The sequence below is a fragment of the Peromyscus eremicus genome, chromosome 3 (assembly GCF_949786415.1).
Source record: "Peromyscus eremicus chromosome 3, PerEre_H2_v1, whole genome shotgun sequence".
Taxonomy (NCBI): domain Eukaryota; kingdom Metazoa; phylum Chordata; class Mammalia; order Rodentia; family Cricetidae; genus Peromyscus; species Peromyscus eremicus.
The window spans coordinates 139,778,367-139,792,460 of record NC_081418.1 but is presented as its reverse complement, the minus strand read 5'-3'; the positions used below and the strand labels follow the sequence as shown (position 1 = coordinate 139,792,460).

The following is a 14,094-nucleotide window of genomic DNA, read 5'->3' as shown; positions in this document are numbered from 1 at the left end:
CACAAGCAAGCTTGATTCCGGTAGCGCTACTACTAACTTCTTAAGTCAGAGCTGAGTTTGCTGTCTTGTGATCAGGAAGAATGATGAGTGTTTGAGATCCTGTCTCAAAACACAAAACAAAGCAAAAAACCAACTTGGCAGTCGGTGGTAGGTGAATCCACTCTTACAGTGGTTATGTTTGGAATTCGCAATACATTATCTTTTCTCTGACCTTGGTGTAATAAGTCCACTGCCCTGAACAGTTTCCTCAAGAGCAAACATTCAGAGCCATCATCCTTGCTCTCCCTCATGCTCTCTGGGAGTTGGAGGTGCATGCATTACTTCAAGGTGTGCTGCTGTCTCATGTCATAAAGATGAGAAGTTTCTTGGTTTAACGAGTGTTAATGGACAAGGCCCAATGAAGACTCACTCTGACTACCTCTTCGCCACCACAGCTTCTTTTCATTAGCACACTTCAGCCTTGGAAAGTCTTCCGATTTTGTTTTGTAGACTCTGACTTCAGCTCACATTGGACCTTCTTCTCCATTGCAATAGTAGTCCTCAAATTAAACCTGTCCCCATTACATTGATGTCCTCCTTGTTGACCTACAGCAGTAATCAAATGGTGGAAATCAAACAATTTCCAAACTGTACCGATTTGATCACTTTGGGTTAACCTGTGAATTGGAAGAGAGAAAGAGAAATTTCCAGACATTTAGCTTTATGTTTCAGTCTTAGACTGTCCCTGAACTAGTACTTGCATTGTATGAGTCCAAAAGAACAAGGCCAGTGCAGCAGAAAGCAATTCCAAACCTTAAAGACAGTGGAGACTTTGTTCCAATTCCTTGTTCTAGCTTTAAAATTCCCGTTGTCTGGGTATCCATGTCTTTTTCTCCTCATTTGAAGATTGTAGAACTAACACATGCTTGCATAGAATTATTAGAGTTCTGAGATTAAATGAGAAAGCATGTGTGCTGTGTAGTACCTAAGGCAGAGTAACTACCAATAAATACTTACTCCTATCTATTTTTAATCTATGACAAGCTTCAGACAGAATCGTTTGCTGTCTGTTGCTGGAGTAATGTGCTTTTGATACTTGCCTGTGGTTTCCTCCATTAGTCAATGAATTTCTTTGTGGATAACCTTTGTGCAAGCATTACCAGCTCCTCCAGTTGTGAAGCATTTAATATATATTTATGGAATGCACACATGCACAGATGTGTGCATGCAAGCAGAATTCTAACAAGCCAATGGTGAACACAAGATACCAAAACTGCTTAACAGTTTACATAGGCCACACCAATTAATCATAACAACTCATGGAGAGTGCAACTAAAGCCTCTTAAGACACCAATCTATGTATCAGTGGTAGAACTGATCTGGAACAACAACCATGTTCTATACAACATTTCGTCTTTCTTCAGAATTTACAGCCTCAAAAACAGGATCTAGAGGCAAAAAATGGGAAATTACTCCAATGTGGTTTTCATTTCCTGCTTTGGGCACTGGCTAGACTACTTAAGCTGAGCTCCATAAACCTCAGCAAAGAGCTATTTCAGAGTTTGGTTTAGAGAGCCTTACCCTGGCAGTTATTTCTTTGCAAGGAACATTCAAGTTCTCTGCCAATCCAAGGCCCTCTGAAACAATGGAATATCATTCTCATCTAGAGAATCTGGATGAAGATGGATATACTCAATTAGACTTCAGGACTCAAGGCATCCACAAAAGACCTGTAGGATCAGAGAAAGGTAATCATTTCCTTTCTACTTATAGAACCTTCATTTTTATCAACAAAAGTAGAGACCTGGAGAGCCTGTTGATTTGTCGAACTTCCTACTGGTATATATATTGGTATATAGTTTTAAAGGCTGCTGGAAGTCATCACAGATCCCTTGGATGTCCATCAAATTTCTTTTCCTGGAAACTACTCAACAAATTCCATAGACTGCTTTTGATTTGCAGCAGGAATCAGGACTACTCCGCTCTATAGTCACAGACGCTTTATCTGGGAGGTAGGGCTGGTAACAAATGAGTGGTAGACAAAGATGAACGAATTTTAGTGAGTTGCTTCTTGCTTGTCTCATAGTAAGTTGTAAGCTGACTAGGAAACTTGAAATAGTGTAAATGAACTTACACAATCTTACAATGTATAGTGCCAAAGGGTTGGGAGATGAAATCATAGAGGATTGCATGGCAAATAAAAATGAATACATCTTCGGTTAAACCCAAAGAGTAGCCAGGAGTCACAGAGTTTTAAATCCCAAATCTGATAAACTTTGGTGAGGAGAGACTAGTTTGAATTTTTAAAAACTAGTTGTTGGTATATCAGTGACAGAAAACATATGCTAGATAAAAAAATGTCCCATTAGCAGGAGATAGATCTTAAAATGGAAACAGTACAAGATATACAGGATGTTAAAGGATCTCTCTCTTCGTGGGGTGAGTGTTCTACTCTCTTTCTGAGTCTCCTATTGGGCATCTCTGCTACTTGGGCTTCTGCTGTTGGTGTGGCAAGCTTAATACAAAATCAGTTCTCTGTGATCATTAAGGAAGCAATGACTCACAGGTCCTGACATCACAATTTGCTTTCTTCTGCTTTTTGGTGTTCACATTATGCAATTATTTTCCTCTTATAACCACTTACACAATTCCTTTCTTGTGCAATTTGCTTGGAAAATGGTAGAAATTTTGAGTGAAGGATGGGATGTGCTCACAATTGCTGCAAAGGGCGCTTCTGTGCATTTTTGGATCACTTCAACAACAGTATTCTGTGCATTTTTAGATCACTTACTTCCAACAACAGTATTTGAAGTTGTTATTGACCCAGTTTCACTAATGTAAACAAAAAATTAGAAAGAAGGGGATGAATAAAATAATTTGTCCAAATAGTGTACCAAATAAATGACATAGGAAAGCTACCCTTAATAGTTGATTCTATTTCTCCTACAAAAAGCTGTTCACTCTATGAACAAGTAGGATTTCAGGGAATGAGTAACATCCAGGCCTATAGAATTGTATGTGAACCTGGATTTGAGGAGTGTACAGACAGAAGGCATAGTCTGGTGTCACTGAGTTTTAAATCCCAGATCTATTATACTTTAATGGGAAGAGATTAATTTGAATTTTTTTTTTTTTTAGTTTTTGGAGACAGTGTTTCTCTGTGTAGCTTTGGTGCCTGTCCTGGATCTCGCTCTGTAGACCAGGCTGGCTGTGAACTCACAGAGATTTGCCTGTCTCTGCCTCCTGATTGCTGGGATTACAGGCGTGTGCCACCACCACCCAGTTTCAATTTGAATTTTTAAAAACTAGTTGTTGGTATATTAGTGATGGAAAACATATGCTAGATGAAAATGTCCCATTAGCAGGAGATAGATCTTAAAATAAAAACAGTATATGATATACAGGATGTTAAAGGATGATAATACAACTGAAGAAGAGACATCCTGAAGCTAGGGGACAATGGAGACTCATACTACAAGACTAGACTCTAGTGGCTGGTGATCCCTTTAGAACTATCCCCATTTCAATGTGCTAAGCAATTAAAGGGATCCACAGACTTTCCTTATTTTCTTTCTCATCTCTCCGGCTTTTAGGAAGTCAGGTTCCATCTCCTCCTTGGCGTCTCATTGTGGTGGCTTTGGGAATCCTGTGCTTGGTCGCAATAGTGGTTGCTGCAGTCCTGGGTGTCCTAGGTGAGTATGGATGAAGGAGATTAATGACAGTCACAGACAATTAATCTGTACATTAATCCCATTGAGTTCCTGCTATTAATTTCCATTTCACTTATAGGGGAATGGAGAGAATGGAAGGTTGACTATTCCATCATCATAAATTAGTGGTGGGATCATAAGTAGAAAAGTAGATAATCTGCTTAATAAAACATATATTCTTAGCTATATTGCTCTACTACTCCACATAGATAACTTAATTTTTTAAAAAGAGGAATTTAAAGGATAAGTTAGTGGAGGGGAACTTACAGAACTGGAGAAGGAAACACAATATGCTGTCATCTTCCCTAGGACATGGCTATATTAAAGGAGTTGTGTGTAATTTTTTGAGCCTTGTGATTCCTGGAAATTATCTTACACACAATCTTAATAAAAAATTTTTTGACTCTATCAACTATTGCCTGAGGCACTTAAAAAGCACTAAGCAGATATTTTGTGAAGGATGAATAGATCTCTTTAGATTTTTATGTCTCTTGAATCCTGTGTCAATACAGTTGTATGATACCTTCAGAGAGTCTTCATCGCTCATAATTAGTCAAATGATTATTTGGTACAAAAATATTGTATGTATTACATGCTGGGTAATTCACAAAGAGCTGCACTTTTTAAATAATAGAAGAAAGTAAGTGGAGTATTATTGTCATTGAATTATTATTATTTCAAGTCTTTTATAATTGCAGTTAGATCTATGTTATTTTCTTCTTGCTACCTTCTTTACAGAAGTTACTTATTCCTTTCCATATATTTGATGGGTTGTCCATGTATCAAATATCAGACTCTGTATTTATATCAGTAATATATCATTGATTTATCAGTAATCATAGATAATCTCTATGAGATTTCATAAAATATGGGTGCTAGAATTTCAAGTTTCAAACACAACAGAATGACTTTCTTCTTTTCTGTCACTATTATTGTTTGTGAAATATGAAGCATTTTGGAGATTCAATTCAGGGAGAAATCCAGAGGAGAAAGAAAACTTCCCGTCAAGAAATAAAGAGAACCACAAACCCACAAAATCATCTTTAGATGAGAAGGTGGCTCCCTCCAAGGCATCCCAAACTACAGGCAAGGGCAGAACTAATGGAGCAATGGAATCCTGGATTCCAGAGGTTCATTTCCTGGTGCTGAGGCATGGGGTGGGGAATATGTTTACATCTAATAACAATGTGTTCGAAGCAAACATGCCTAACAGTATTTCCTTAGCATAATACATCCTGTCAGACACCTGATAAAGTGATATCACACGTCTACTTTGCAAAAAGGATCAGTAACTGCTTTTGTCTCTGGCTATGTATCAAGACCTACCGGATATGATTTAATTTGATGAAAAGGAAAAGGCAGTGTTCAGTTCCTGTAGGAACTGGTACTTTTACAGTGATATTGTTAGAACAAGATAGACGTAAGGGAAAAAGAATGTCAGGGGAAAAGTGAGGAAGGGACACTGAAGACAAGAGTGTAAACACTAGTAAGAACATGCAGAAGAAATGGACCTGAGGCATACCTCACTGAAAGCTCTGGTCAAATGCCTTCAAATGCCCATGTTTCTGATTGGATCATAATTGACTGACAATATTTTCCCTTTAGTTTTCCATCTCTGGACTCACCTACCACTATTTTTAGTTAATGAAACAAAAAAAAGAGTTTTTGAAGTACAAATAATTACATTTATGCTCTCCATAAGATGAATTAAGTGAACTGAAGCTACTATGTGTAGCAATTGATTTTGAGTGCGTTTGCTTTGGGGAGGAGCAGTAGAGAAAACGAATCAGGGACTAAATTTGAAGTAATGGAAGAGATAACTAGCTGTCTATTTAAACACTGTAATTACTCAACTGGTTTTAAACTTAATTTTTTTATGTGTATGAGTGTTCTGCTTGCATGTATGTTTGTGTACCACTTGAATGCCTGGTGCCCTCAGAGGCCAGAAGAGTGTGTCAGATCTCCTGGAACTGAAGTTGTAAATGGTTGTGAAGTGTTATGGGAGTGCTAGGAATCAAACTCAGGTCCTCTGAAAGAGCAACCAATGTTCTTAACCACTGAACCAACACTTGAGCCCCTAATTTTAATTTTTTTTTTTTGGTGAACAAAGGGATTTTAATATATTCTGTAAAAATATTCTCTAATTTGAGTCAGAAATGAAATATGTGTTAATGAAATACATGCTAATGAAAACTCATTATTAGGTATTTGTGAAAATGCACTAAATAATTAGAATTAGTTGGTACACTGTGGACTTCATGATGTCATCTTTTCTTTCCAGGACTTTTTCCTGGGCCTTGCCCCCCTAATTGGATCATACATGAGAAGAGCTGTTATCTATTTAAGATGTCAATAGATTCCTGGGCTGGAAGTAAGAGACACTGCTCCCAGATAGGTGCTCATCTACTGAAGATAGACAACTCAAAAGAATTTGTAAGCATAACCCTTCTGCTACAGTTACCTGCGGTGAACATAGGTTCAGCAGAGCAAGGAGATTCTTGGACTAACAATGTTAACATCAATGTTCTATGTAACTACAAAATTATGCAATAGGCATGTAAAGCACATAATATACTATTTTATTTTTAATTAATTAATTTGAAAGGGGGTCAAATTTTACTTTAAAATAAACAATTTCAGGGCTTGCAAAGTGGCACTTGCCACCAAACTTGACCTGAGTTTGGTCCCCAGAGCTCATATAATGGAAGGGGAGAAAAGACTTCCACAAATTGCCCTCTGACCTCCATATGAGCCCTGTGGCACACCGCACAACACAAATGCACAAAACAAATAAGTAAACATAAAAATGTTAAAACAAATAAGTTAAAACAAACTTTATGGTTGTTTGAATATAGTGGTAAGGGCTCTTAATTTTTGTATATTTGTACTTCAATTTTCAAAGTTGAAGTACAGGAGAAAAATTGTCCACTTGTCATTTTAATTGTCAAGAAAGAAATCCTATATTTATGAATTGTTTGTTCTTTGCAGAATACTAAGAAAGGCGAAGAGATGATTTTTTTTTTTTAATTTGGGGCCATGGTTTCCATCTTAGCCTAGACAGACCTAGAACTCACTTGTGGCCAAGATTGAACTCAAATTCCTTCTAAGTGGCAAAGAGGTTTAAAAACTAACCTTTCTATATGTAGTTGAAAAGAGAAACAACAATTGTTAATAGTTGAACATCACATATTAATAACAGACAACCTGAGAGTTGAGAGGTGTTCCCATTAACAAGAAATTTTGTAGAGGTGTTCCCATTAACAAGAAATTTTGTAGAGGTGTTCCCATTAATAAGAAATTTTGTAGAAACAGGAGGACTTACCATGTGTGTTGTAGAAACAGGAGAAGACTTACCATCCATGTTGATGCAAGAGTTTGATTCAAATGATCTGTGAGAAGGTAGCAATGGAAAGCATCTCACAGTATAGTCCTACTCTGTACACTCTATCTTCACTACTCCATTTTATTGGTCTGTAATGCTATACGCAATAGCTGTAGCTCTTGTTAAAGTTAACAAAAGCAGGAATATAGCCAAGGAAGAGAATCATGTTAGAAACCCACATGGCTTCTGATACAAACCTGTAATTGGCAAAGGATCATCTAATTTTTTGTGACCAATTCAAGTCTTCATTGAAGCCTGGATTATTTATTCATAAAACATGCACTGCAGTGCTGGGCATGCAGATTGGTGGTAGAGTGCTTACCTGGCACCTGCCAGGCTCTGGGTCTCACCCTCAGCATTGTGTTTCTTGGCAAAGCTAGTATGAGTTTGTATTTGCCACTTGTGCAAAAACTAATGGCTTATTTCCTATGAAACTGCCAGGGAGCTGGACCTCACTGGATTTTGTAAGGTTTGTTGAATGGTGCAGAATATTAATATAATAAGCCTGTTTTGCCCCTTTGGCTTGTATGAGTGTGTGTGTGTGTGTGTGTGTGTGTGTGTGTGTGTGTGTGTGAAAGAGAGAGAGAGAGAGAGAGAGAGAGAGAGAGAGAGAGAGAGAGAGAGAGAGAGAGAGAGATGTATGTGTATGTGTGTGTGCATATGTATGTACGTATGCATGTAACACAAATCTTAAGAGGTCTTAAAAATAAAAAACCCAGGCCGGGCAGCAGTGGCACACGCCTTTAATCCCAGCACTGGGAGGCAGAGCCAGGTGGATCTCTGTGGTGGTATTGTGTTCCCCAAAATATTGTGCACCCTAATAAACTTATCTGGGGTCAGAGAACGGAACAGCCACTAGATACGGAGGCTAGAAAATGGTGGCACTCACACCTTTAATCCTAGCCTTCTGGAGGCATGGATCTCTGTGAGTTCAAGGCCACACTGGAAACAGCCAGACATGGTGACACATGCCTTTAATCCCAAGAAGTGAGCCTTTAATTTAACCCAGGGAGTGATGGCAGATAGCAGAAAGGTATATAAAGCGTGAAGACCAGGAACTAGAAGCATTTGGCTGGTTAAGCAGTCAGGCTTTTGAGCAGCAGTTCAGCTGAGATTCATTCTGGATGAGGACTCAGGGGCTTCCAGTCTGATTAAACAGGGTCAGCTGAGGAACTGGCAAGGTGAGGTAGCTGTGGCTTGTTCTACTTCTCTGATCTTCCAGTATTCACCCCAATACCTGGCTCCAGGTTTGATTTTATTAATAAGACTCTTTAAGATTCATGCTACAGATCTCTGTGAGTTCGAGGCCAGCCTGGTCTACAGAGTGAGTTCTAGGACAGGCTCCAAAACTACACAGAGAAACCCTGTCTCGAAAAAAATAAAAATAAAAAATAAAAAAAAAAAAACAGAGCCAGGTATTGGGGTAAAAAGTGAAAGATCGGAGAACAGAACAAGCCACAGCCAATCTCAACTCGCCAACTCCTCAGCTGATCTTCTGACTGAGAGCTTCTGAGTCCTCACCCAGAAGGGTCTTAGCTGAACTGCTTAAAAGCTACTAGTTCCTGGTCCTCATGCCTTATATACCTTTCTGCTTCCTGCCATGACTTACTGGGATTAAAGGTATGTATCCTTTCCAAACAAAGACATGAGATCTCAAGTACTGGGATTAAAGGTGTGTGCTACCACTGACTGGCCTCTATGTCTAATATAGTGGCTGTTCTGTCCTCTGACCCTAATAAGTTTTATTAGGGTACACAATATATTGGGGGACACAATATATCACCACATATACAAAGCATTTGTGTGCATATGTGTTTGTATTGGTATGTGGTGTGTGTGTGTGTGTGTGTGTGTGTGTATGTGTGTGTGTGATATGTGTATGTGTGTGTGCATATGTGTATGTGCTGCAAGCCACAGGAAAATGTAGTGGAATTCAGCTACTATCAAAAAGCTACTACTTGGAAAAGTCAAGGACTTCTCCAAAAGTCAAGCCATGGCTTAAGAAGCCTTGGTGATATTTTAGCTTTTGTATGTATATTAGCTGGTTCCTACAGTGATTTTCTTATAATGCTTTGCTTGCTTCCTAGAACTCCTAACGGTGTATTTATCTAAAATATCAAGCATCCAAGGCCAAATGAAACAACACCTGTCTCCTAGGTCAGGAAGATAGCTTTATTTCTTGTGCAGTTTAGGGTGAGACCCTCCTTCCTTACAGTCTTTCTAATAGAGTCCTAATTTCTTACCTAACCAGTTCTAGGAATGTAGATTGAGCACATAAATCCTCTTCTTGACTAACCCATCATTAGCACTCATTTGGGTTGTAAAAAAAAAGCCTGACAGTCACAGCCTGAGAAAAATTCTTACCGGCCTTTATGACCCTTGTAAGAATTCAAGCTTGGTGACCTTGCTCTGGCAGAGAATCGCTATGGCTTGGGTTTATAACTGAACACCTCAGAGACTGAGGGGATCTGAGGTACAAGGAGAATGAAGAGAGAATATTGATGATTTTGACTGGAGAGGATTTTTGACTAGAGAACTGGAGGACAGGATGTAAGATGAGGAAGAGCCAGACACGAAAGTACTAGATGGGTAAGAAACAGATGAGAAGGACCTAGATGAGGCAGAATTAAGATGAGAAAATTAAGATAGAACTTAGAGGAAACAACAGATAAAGGTAGAGACAAATCGGGCAAGAAAGGAACTAGGCTTGAATACAGAACTGAAGCTGTATAGATAGGATTTTATCCCAGAAAAATAAAGTAGATGGACAAAGAGCTTGGTGTACTTAGATTTATTTCCCAAAAATAAACCTCGTTGTTTGTAGTTTCTTTTCTGAGCCCCCGGGAAGTATATTTTTAAGGCTGGTCCTTTAATAATATACAAGATGTATGCATGCCCATGCATGTGTGTGCATATTTTTTTTGTGTGGGTATGTGGTGTGTGTGTGTGTGTGTGTGTGTGTGTGTGTGTGTGTGTGTGTGTACTGAACCTGGAGAGCTAGGCTCACAACCAGCTAGCCTCAGGATTCTCCTGTCTTCATCCCCTACAGTACAAGGATTCACAGCATGCATAAATACACCTGATTTTTACGTGGATTTTGGGAATTCAAACCCAGGTCCTTGTGTGTTTTCAGCAAATACTCTTACCCACTGAACCATCTCCTTAGCCCACTTTTTTTGTGGGGGGTTGGGGGGGAGGAAGGGGGCTTTGAGACAGGGTTTCTCTGTAGCTTTGGAGCTTGTCCTGGAACTCACTCTGTAGACCAAGCTGGCCTCAAACTCACAGATATCCTGTAAGATCCTGGCTCTGCCTCCCGCGTCCTGGGATTAAAAGAGTGCAAGACCACCACCCAACCTTGGCCCAGATTCTCTACTAACATTATGAATCTATGCTTTATCAGAAAATTGACAGTGGCTCTAAAACGAGAAAGTATAATGCTGTAGACATTCAATGATATTCAAAGACTGACAGTCCTCTCTAGATTGTCATCTTATACATTACATCCTTCTTTAAAGGGATTCATTGTCTCTGAAGGCCTGTGGCATTGTCTCGGGTTCCCCCTGATGCGTGTGTGTATTTTTGTTTTACTGCAGGAGTTCATTGAAAGCCAAACGTCTTCTCACCGTATAAATTCATTTTGGATAGGCCTTTCCCGTAGACAGACTGAAGGGCCGTGGCTCTGGGAGGATGGCTCACCATTCGTTCCCAACTCGTAAGTTCCTATAGAGGCACATGGAGGTCTGCCAGGCAATCAAGAACCTACTTGCCTGGTCACACATGAGAAAAAGGACAAGCCATGGTGGAGGGACAGGGAAAAAGGGAGATAGGAATGGAAAGAAAGGGTAGAAGAAGGTTGTAGGGGGTGGTCACCTGGTGCTGCCAACTCAGGAGTTCCCTCACATCTGATCCAGGTGAGGAAAGGTGCTGCTGTTGACTGCAGCCTTGTGACTAAGAGCATTCATGGGCTTCGAAGTCAGACCTCACTCTCAGGTAACGATTAACTTACTCACCAGACATGTGACATTAGACAAATCTGTGTACTTCTTTGAGTGCCGCTTTCTTTATCCAAAACTGGGGATGGAAAGAGTAGCTCTCCCTTAGAATGGTGACATAAAGGGCGTAGAAGTAAAATCATTAGCATAAGGGTTTTGCACACAGCCAGTGTGAAATGACATATCTTATGATGTAATTTTAAACATATCTTACTTATATTTGTATTATTACAAATAGTTCCTCCTTGTGTACTGAAGTCTTTGCAATTTCTATTCATCTTTATCTTTTTCTTAATATTTGTAAATATAAAATTATAGCCCCTTCCAATGTATATGCATGCATTTTCCCATTAATATTAGTATATATTTAATTCAACTTAATTTTTTAAAAAGATATTTTAATTTTACTGATGTCCCCTTTTCTCTTTTATCACCTCTTTGGTTAATGTCAATTCTCATATTTATTATTGCCTTCCATCTAATTTTTGGTGCCAAATTGAATTCTCTAATTTCTTATATTGGATGTTTAACTCCTTATCTCCAGTCTTCCTTTTGCTTTGTGGTCATTTGGTTCAAAATGCTTTCTGATTTCCATTGTTAGTTGTCCTTTGATCCATAAGTTACTTAGAAATAAATGTCTCAATTTACAAACATACCTGTGCTTCCAACATTCCTACTTGTCCTTTAGACTTCAGGCTTAGTTCCTCTGTGATCAGAGAACAAACTTCATGTGACGGAATTCCCTCTTCCAGGGGAGGGATTTGTATTGGAAACACCTACATGGGTCCTCCTATATTTCTTTTAAGAATTTCACTTGACATTTTGAAGCCTTATTAATAGGCATATGTAGATGTAAAATTGTTGCATCTTCCTATTAGGTATCGCCTTCCTTCTCTGCCTTCTTTTTTTCTTTCTTCCCTCCCTTCCTCCCTCCCTCCCTCCTTTCTTGCTTCTTCCTTCTTCTTTCCCTCCCTTCTCTCTCTCTCTTTCTTTCTTTATTTCTTCTTATTGTACTTATTTTTTTATGTTTATTTCCTTGTGTTTATTTCTCATAATTTTCTGGTTTACTTTTTTTTTGTCACTTGTAGCTCACTTCAAATTTTGTTGTCTATAATTAGCTTGGTTCTTTTACAAATCAATTCCTGTCAACAATTTGCAAGTCCTCTTTTGCTTACAATATCCTCAATGCTGTCTGTTAACTCCTAGAATCCACAGTTGTTTTAAGGTCTGTACCGGCTAACTCCATGTGCATTTTATTTTTCTCCTGTGCTTCATTCACGTTGGTTTGTTTTCTTAAATACCTAATCGTGTTTGACAAGTGCTTATTAACATTGCCTCTTGAACTATTTAGGGTTTCTTGTATCAATTTGAAGTTCACAGAGGAGCATTTAATCTGCTTCCTGTAGGCATTGGTGAGAATGAAAAGCCCCTCCACCCCCCAGTATCACATCAATAGTGCTCAGCGACCTCACGTCTACTAATTCAAGCCAAATGAATTTATTAATAATCCACAAAACATACTTCTTTCTCTTTTGCAGCATTTATTCATCTTGATTTTTTTCCAGCTGCAACCATGAAATTAGATGATTCTCTGTAAATCACAAAATGGGCTTAACATTTTAAAATGTTACTACTCCTTGGATTCCAGCTTGGCAGTAACTTAATCTGTGCCCCTAAACCACCTGAATGTCAGGGAAATTTTAGGAAAATACTGGTTAAAATTCTCCCCACAGCTTGGATCAAGGTGGTTGATCTTAGCCTCCATCATTTCTAGAGCAGGTTTTGTCAGTTTACCAACCCCAGGGTCAAGAAGAGATAGCCATCCAAGGTAAAAAGTGCACCAGATGGTGACTTTTGTGCTATGGCCCAATGATGTTCCTTGAGTGTGACTAATTGTCATGGTTCTTTATTTTATGCAACTGTTAGTAATAGCATTTCTTAGGAGAAAATAATTTTCTTACCTTAATTATAAAGACAAGTCTATTACCATTTAAGTATTAATGCAATCTAAATTAAAGATTCCCTTTCTAATAATTTAGATGCTTCAAAACTGTTGTGGTTTTTTGTTGTTTTTAACCAGTGTCCTTAAACTTTCTGGTTCCATTAAGTGTTTCTCTAGGTCTCTAATTGTTTTAATTGCCTCATGGTATTTTCTTTTAACAGGTTTCAAGTCAGAGATACAGCTTCCCAGGAAAGCTTACTGCACAATTGTGTATGGATTCATGGGTCAGAGGTCTACAATCAAATCTGTAATATTTCCTCATTCAGTATCTGTGAGAAGCAGCTGTAAATATAAGGATGGAGATGAAGAAGCAATAAGTATGTGAGACTGTAAGGGTGGGACACAAACATACCACCACCACCAACAACAACAACAATAACAACAACAACAACAATAACAGAACAGGAAAGATGAATATTGAAAATCAGAGTAAATGCAGAAATGCTAGGAGACCTTGTTAAATTTTAACTTCAACTGAAAATGTGTATGAAGAAGGTGAGACTTCTGTTCTTGTCTGCTTCATAAAGAGAGTAGTGTTACCTTCCAGTTAGTAAGCCACTAGACATGGAGTGAGGCTGCTAAGAAATACAGAGAATAAGTGAACATGAGGTTCCCAGAACCAGATGGTACAATCACAACAAAACCCCCATACCTGTCAGGGAATATTGCTGTAGAGGGAGTGGGGGGGCTGAAGACTGTAAGAGCCAGAGGACCAGGATGCCTACTGCTAGTGTCTTCTAGACAGGACAGGGAAGCTGTATCCCCAAAATATCAACAATATGATCCATTAAATAAGACCTGAATGATGACAACTTTAGTTGATATGCCAACGTGGATGTAGGCATTTCACAAGGTCTCATCTCCCACATAAAGAACTACATGTGATCAATGATGCTGAAAGAGGCGGAAGAGCTTTTTCTAGGAACAAGCTTCCTGATTGATGGGTTACTGAACCCCAAGCAGTCAGCACTAAACATGTGTACAGACCAGTAACACTAAATGGACTAGTAGGATATATTCATATATATT

At 38.7% G+C, this 14,094-nt stretch overlaps 1 protein-coding gene across 2 annotated transcripts; it reads left to right on the top strand.

Moving 5' to 3' along the window:
* The first annotated feature begins 1,550 nt into the window (after nt 1-1,550).
* Clec7a (C-type lectin domain containing 7A) lies at nt 1,551-13,446 on the top strand. 2 transcript variants are annotated; one of them, XM_059256940.1, is made up of 6 exons: nt 1,551-1,727; nt 3,573-3,671; nt 4,641-4,775; nt 5,971-6,122; nt 10,665-10,783; nt 13,227-13,446. In XM_059256940.1, exons 1-6 carry the CDS (start codon nt 1,625-1,627, stop codon nt 13,351-13,353), a joined length of 735 nt encoding a protein of 244 aa, XP_059112923.1. In that variant the 5' UTR covers nt 1,551-1,624; the 3' UTR covers nt 13,354-13,446. The 2 variants fall into 2 exon arrangements, with proteins under 2 accessions (XP_059112923.1, XP_059112924.1); XM_059256941.1 differs by lacking the exons at nt 4,641-4,775; nt 10,665-10,783.
* The last annotated feature ends 648 nt before the right edge of the window (nt 13,447-14,094 follow it).

Bases quoted from the DNA above. Each gene is read 5' to 3' on its own strand.
- Clec7a (XM_059256940.1), top strand. From the start codon at position 1,625: ATGGAATATCATTCTCATCTAGAGAATCTGGATGAAGATGGATATACT. The intron at 1,728-3,572 runs GTAATCATTTCC...TCCGGCTTTTAG, and splicing joins ACCTGTAGGATCAGAGAAAG to GAAGTCAGGTTCCATCTCCT. The intron at 6,123-10,664 runs GTAAGCATAACC...GTTTTACTGCAG, and splicing joins TAGACAACTCAAAAGAATTT to GAGTTCATTGAAAGCCAAAC.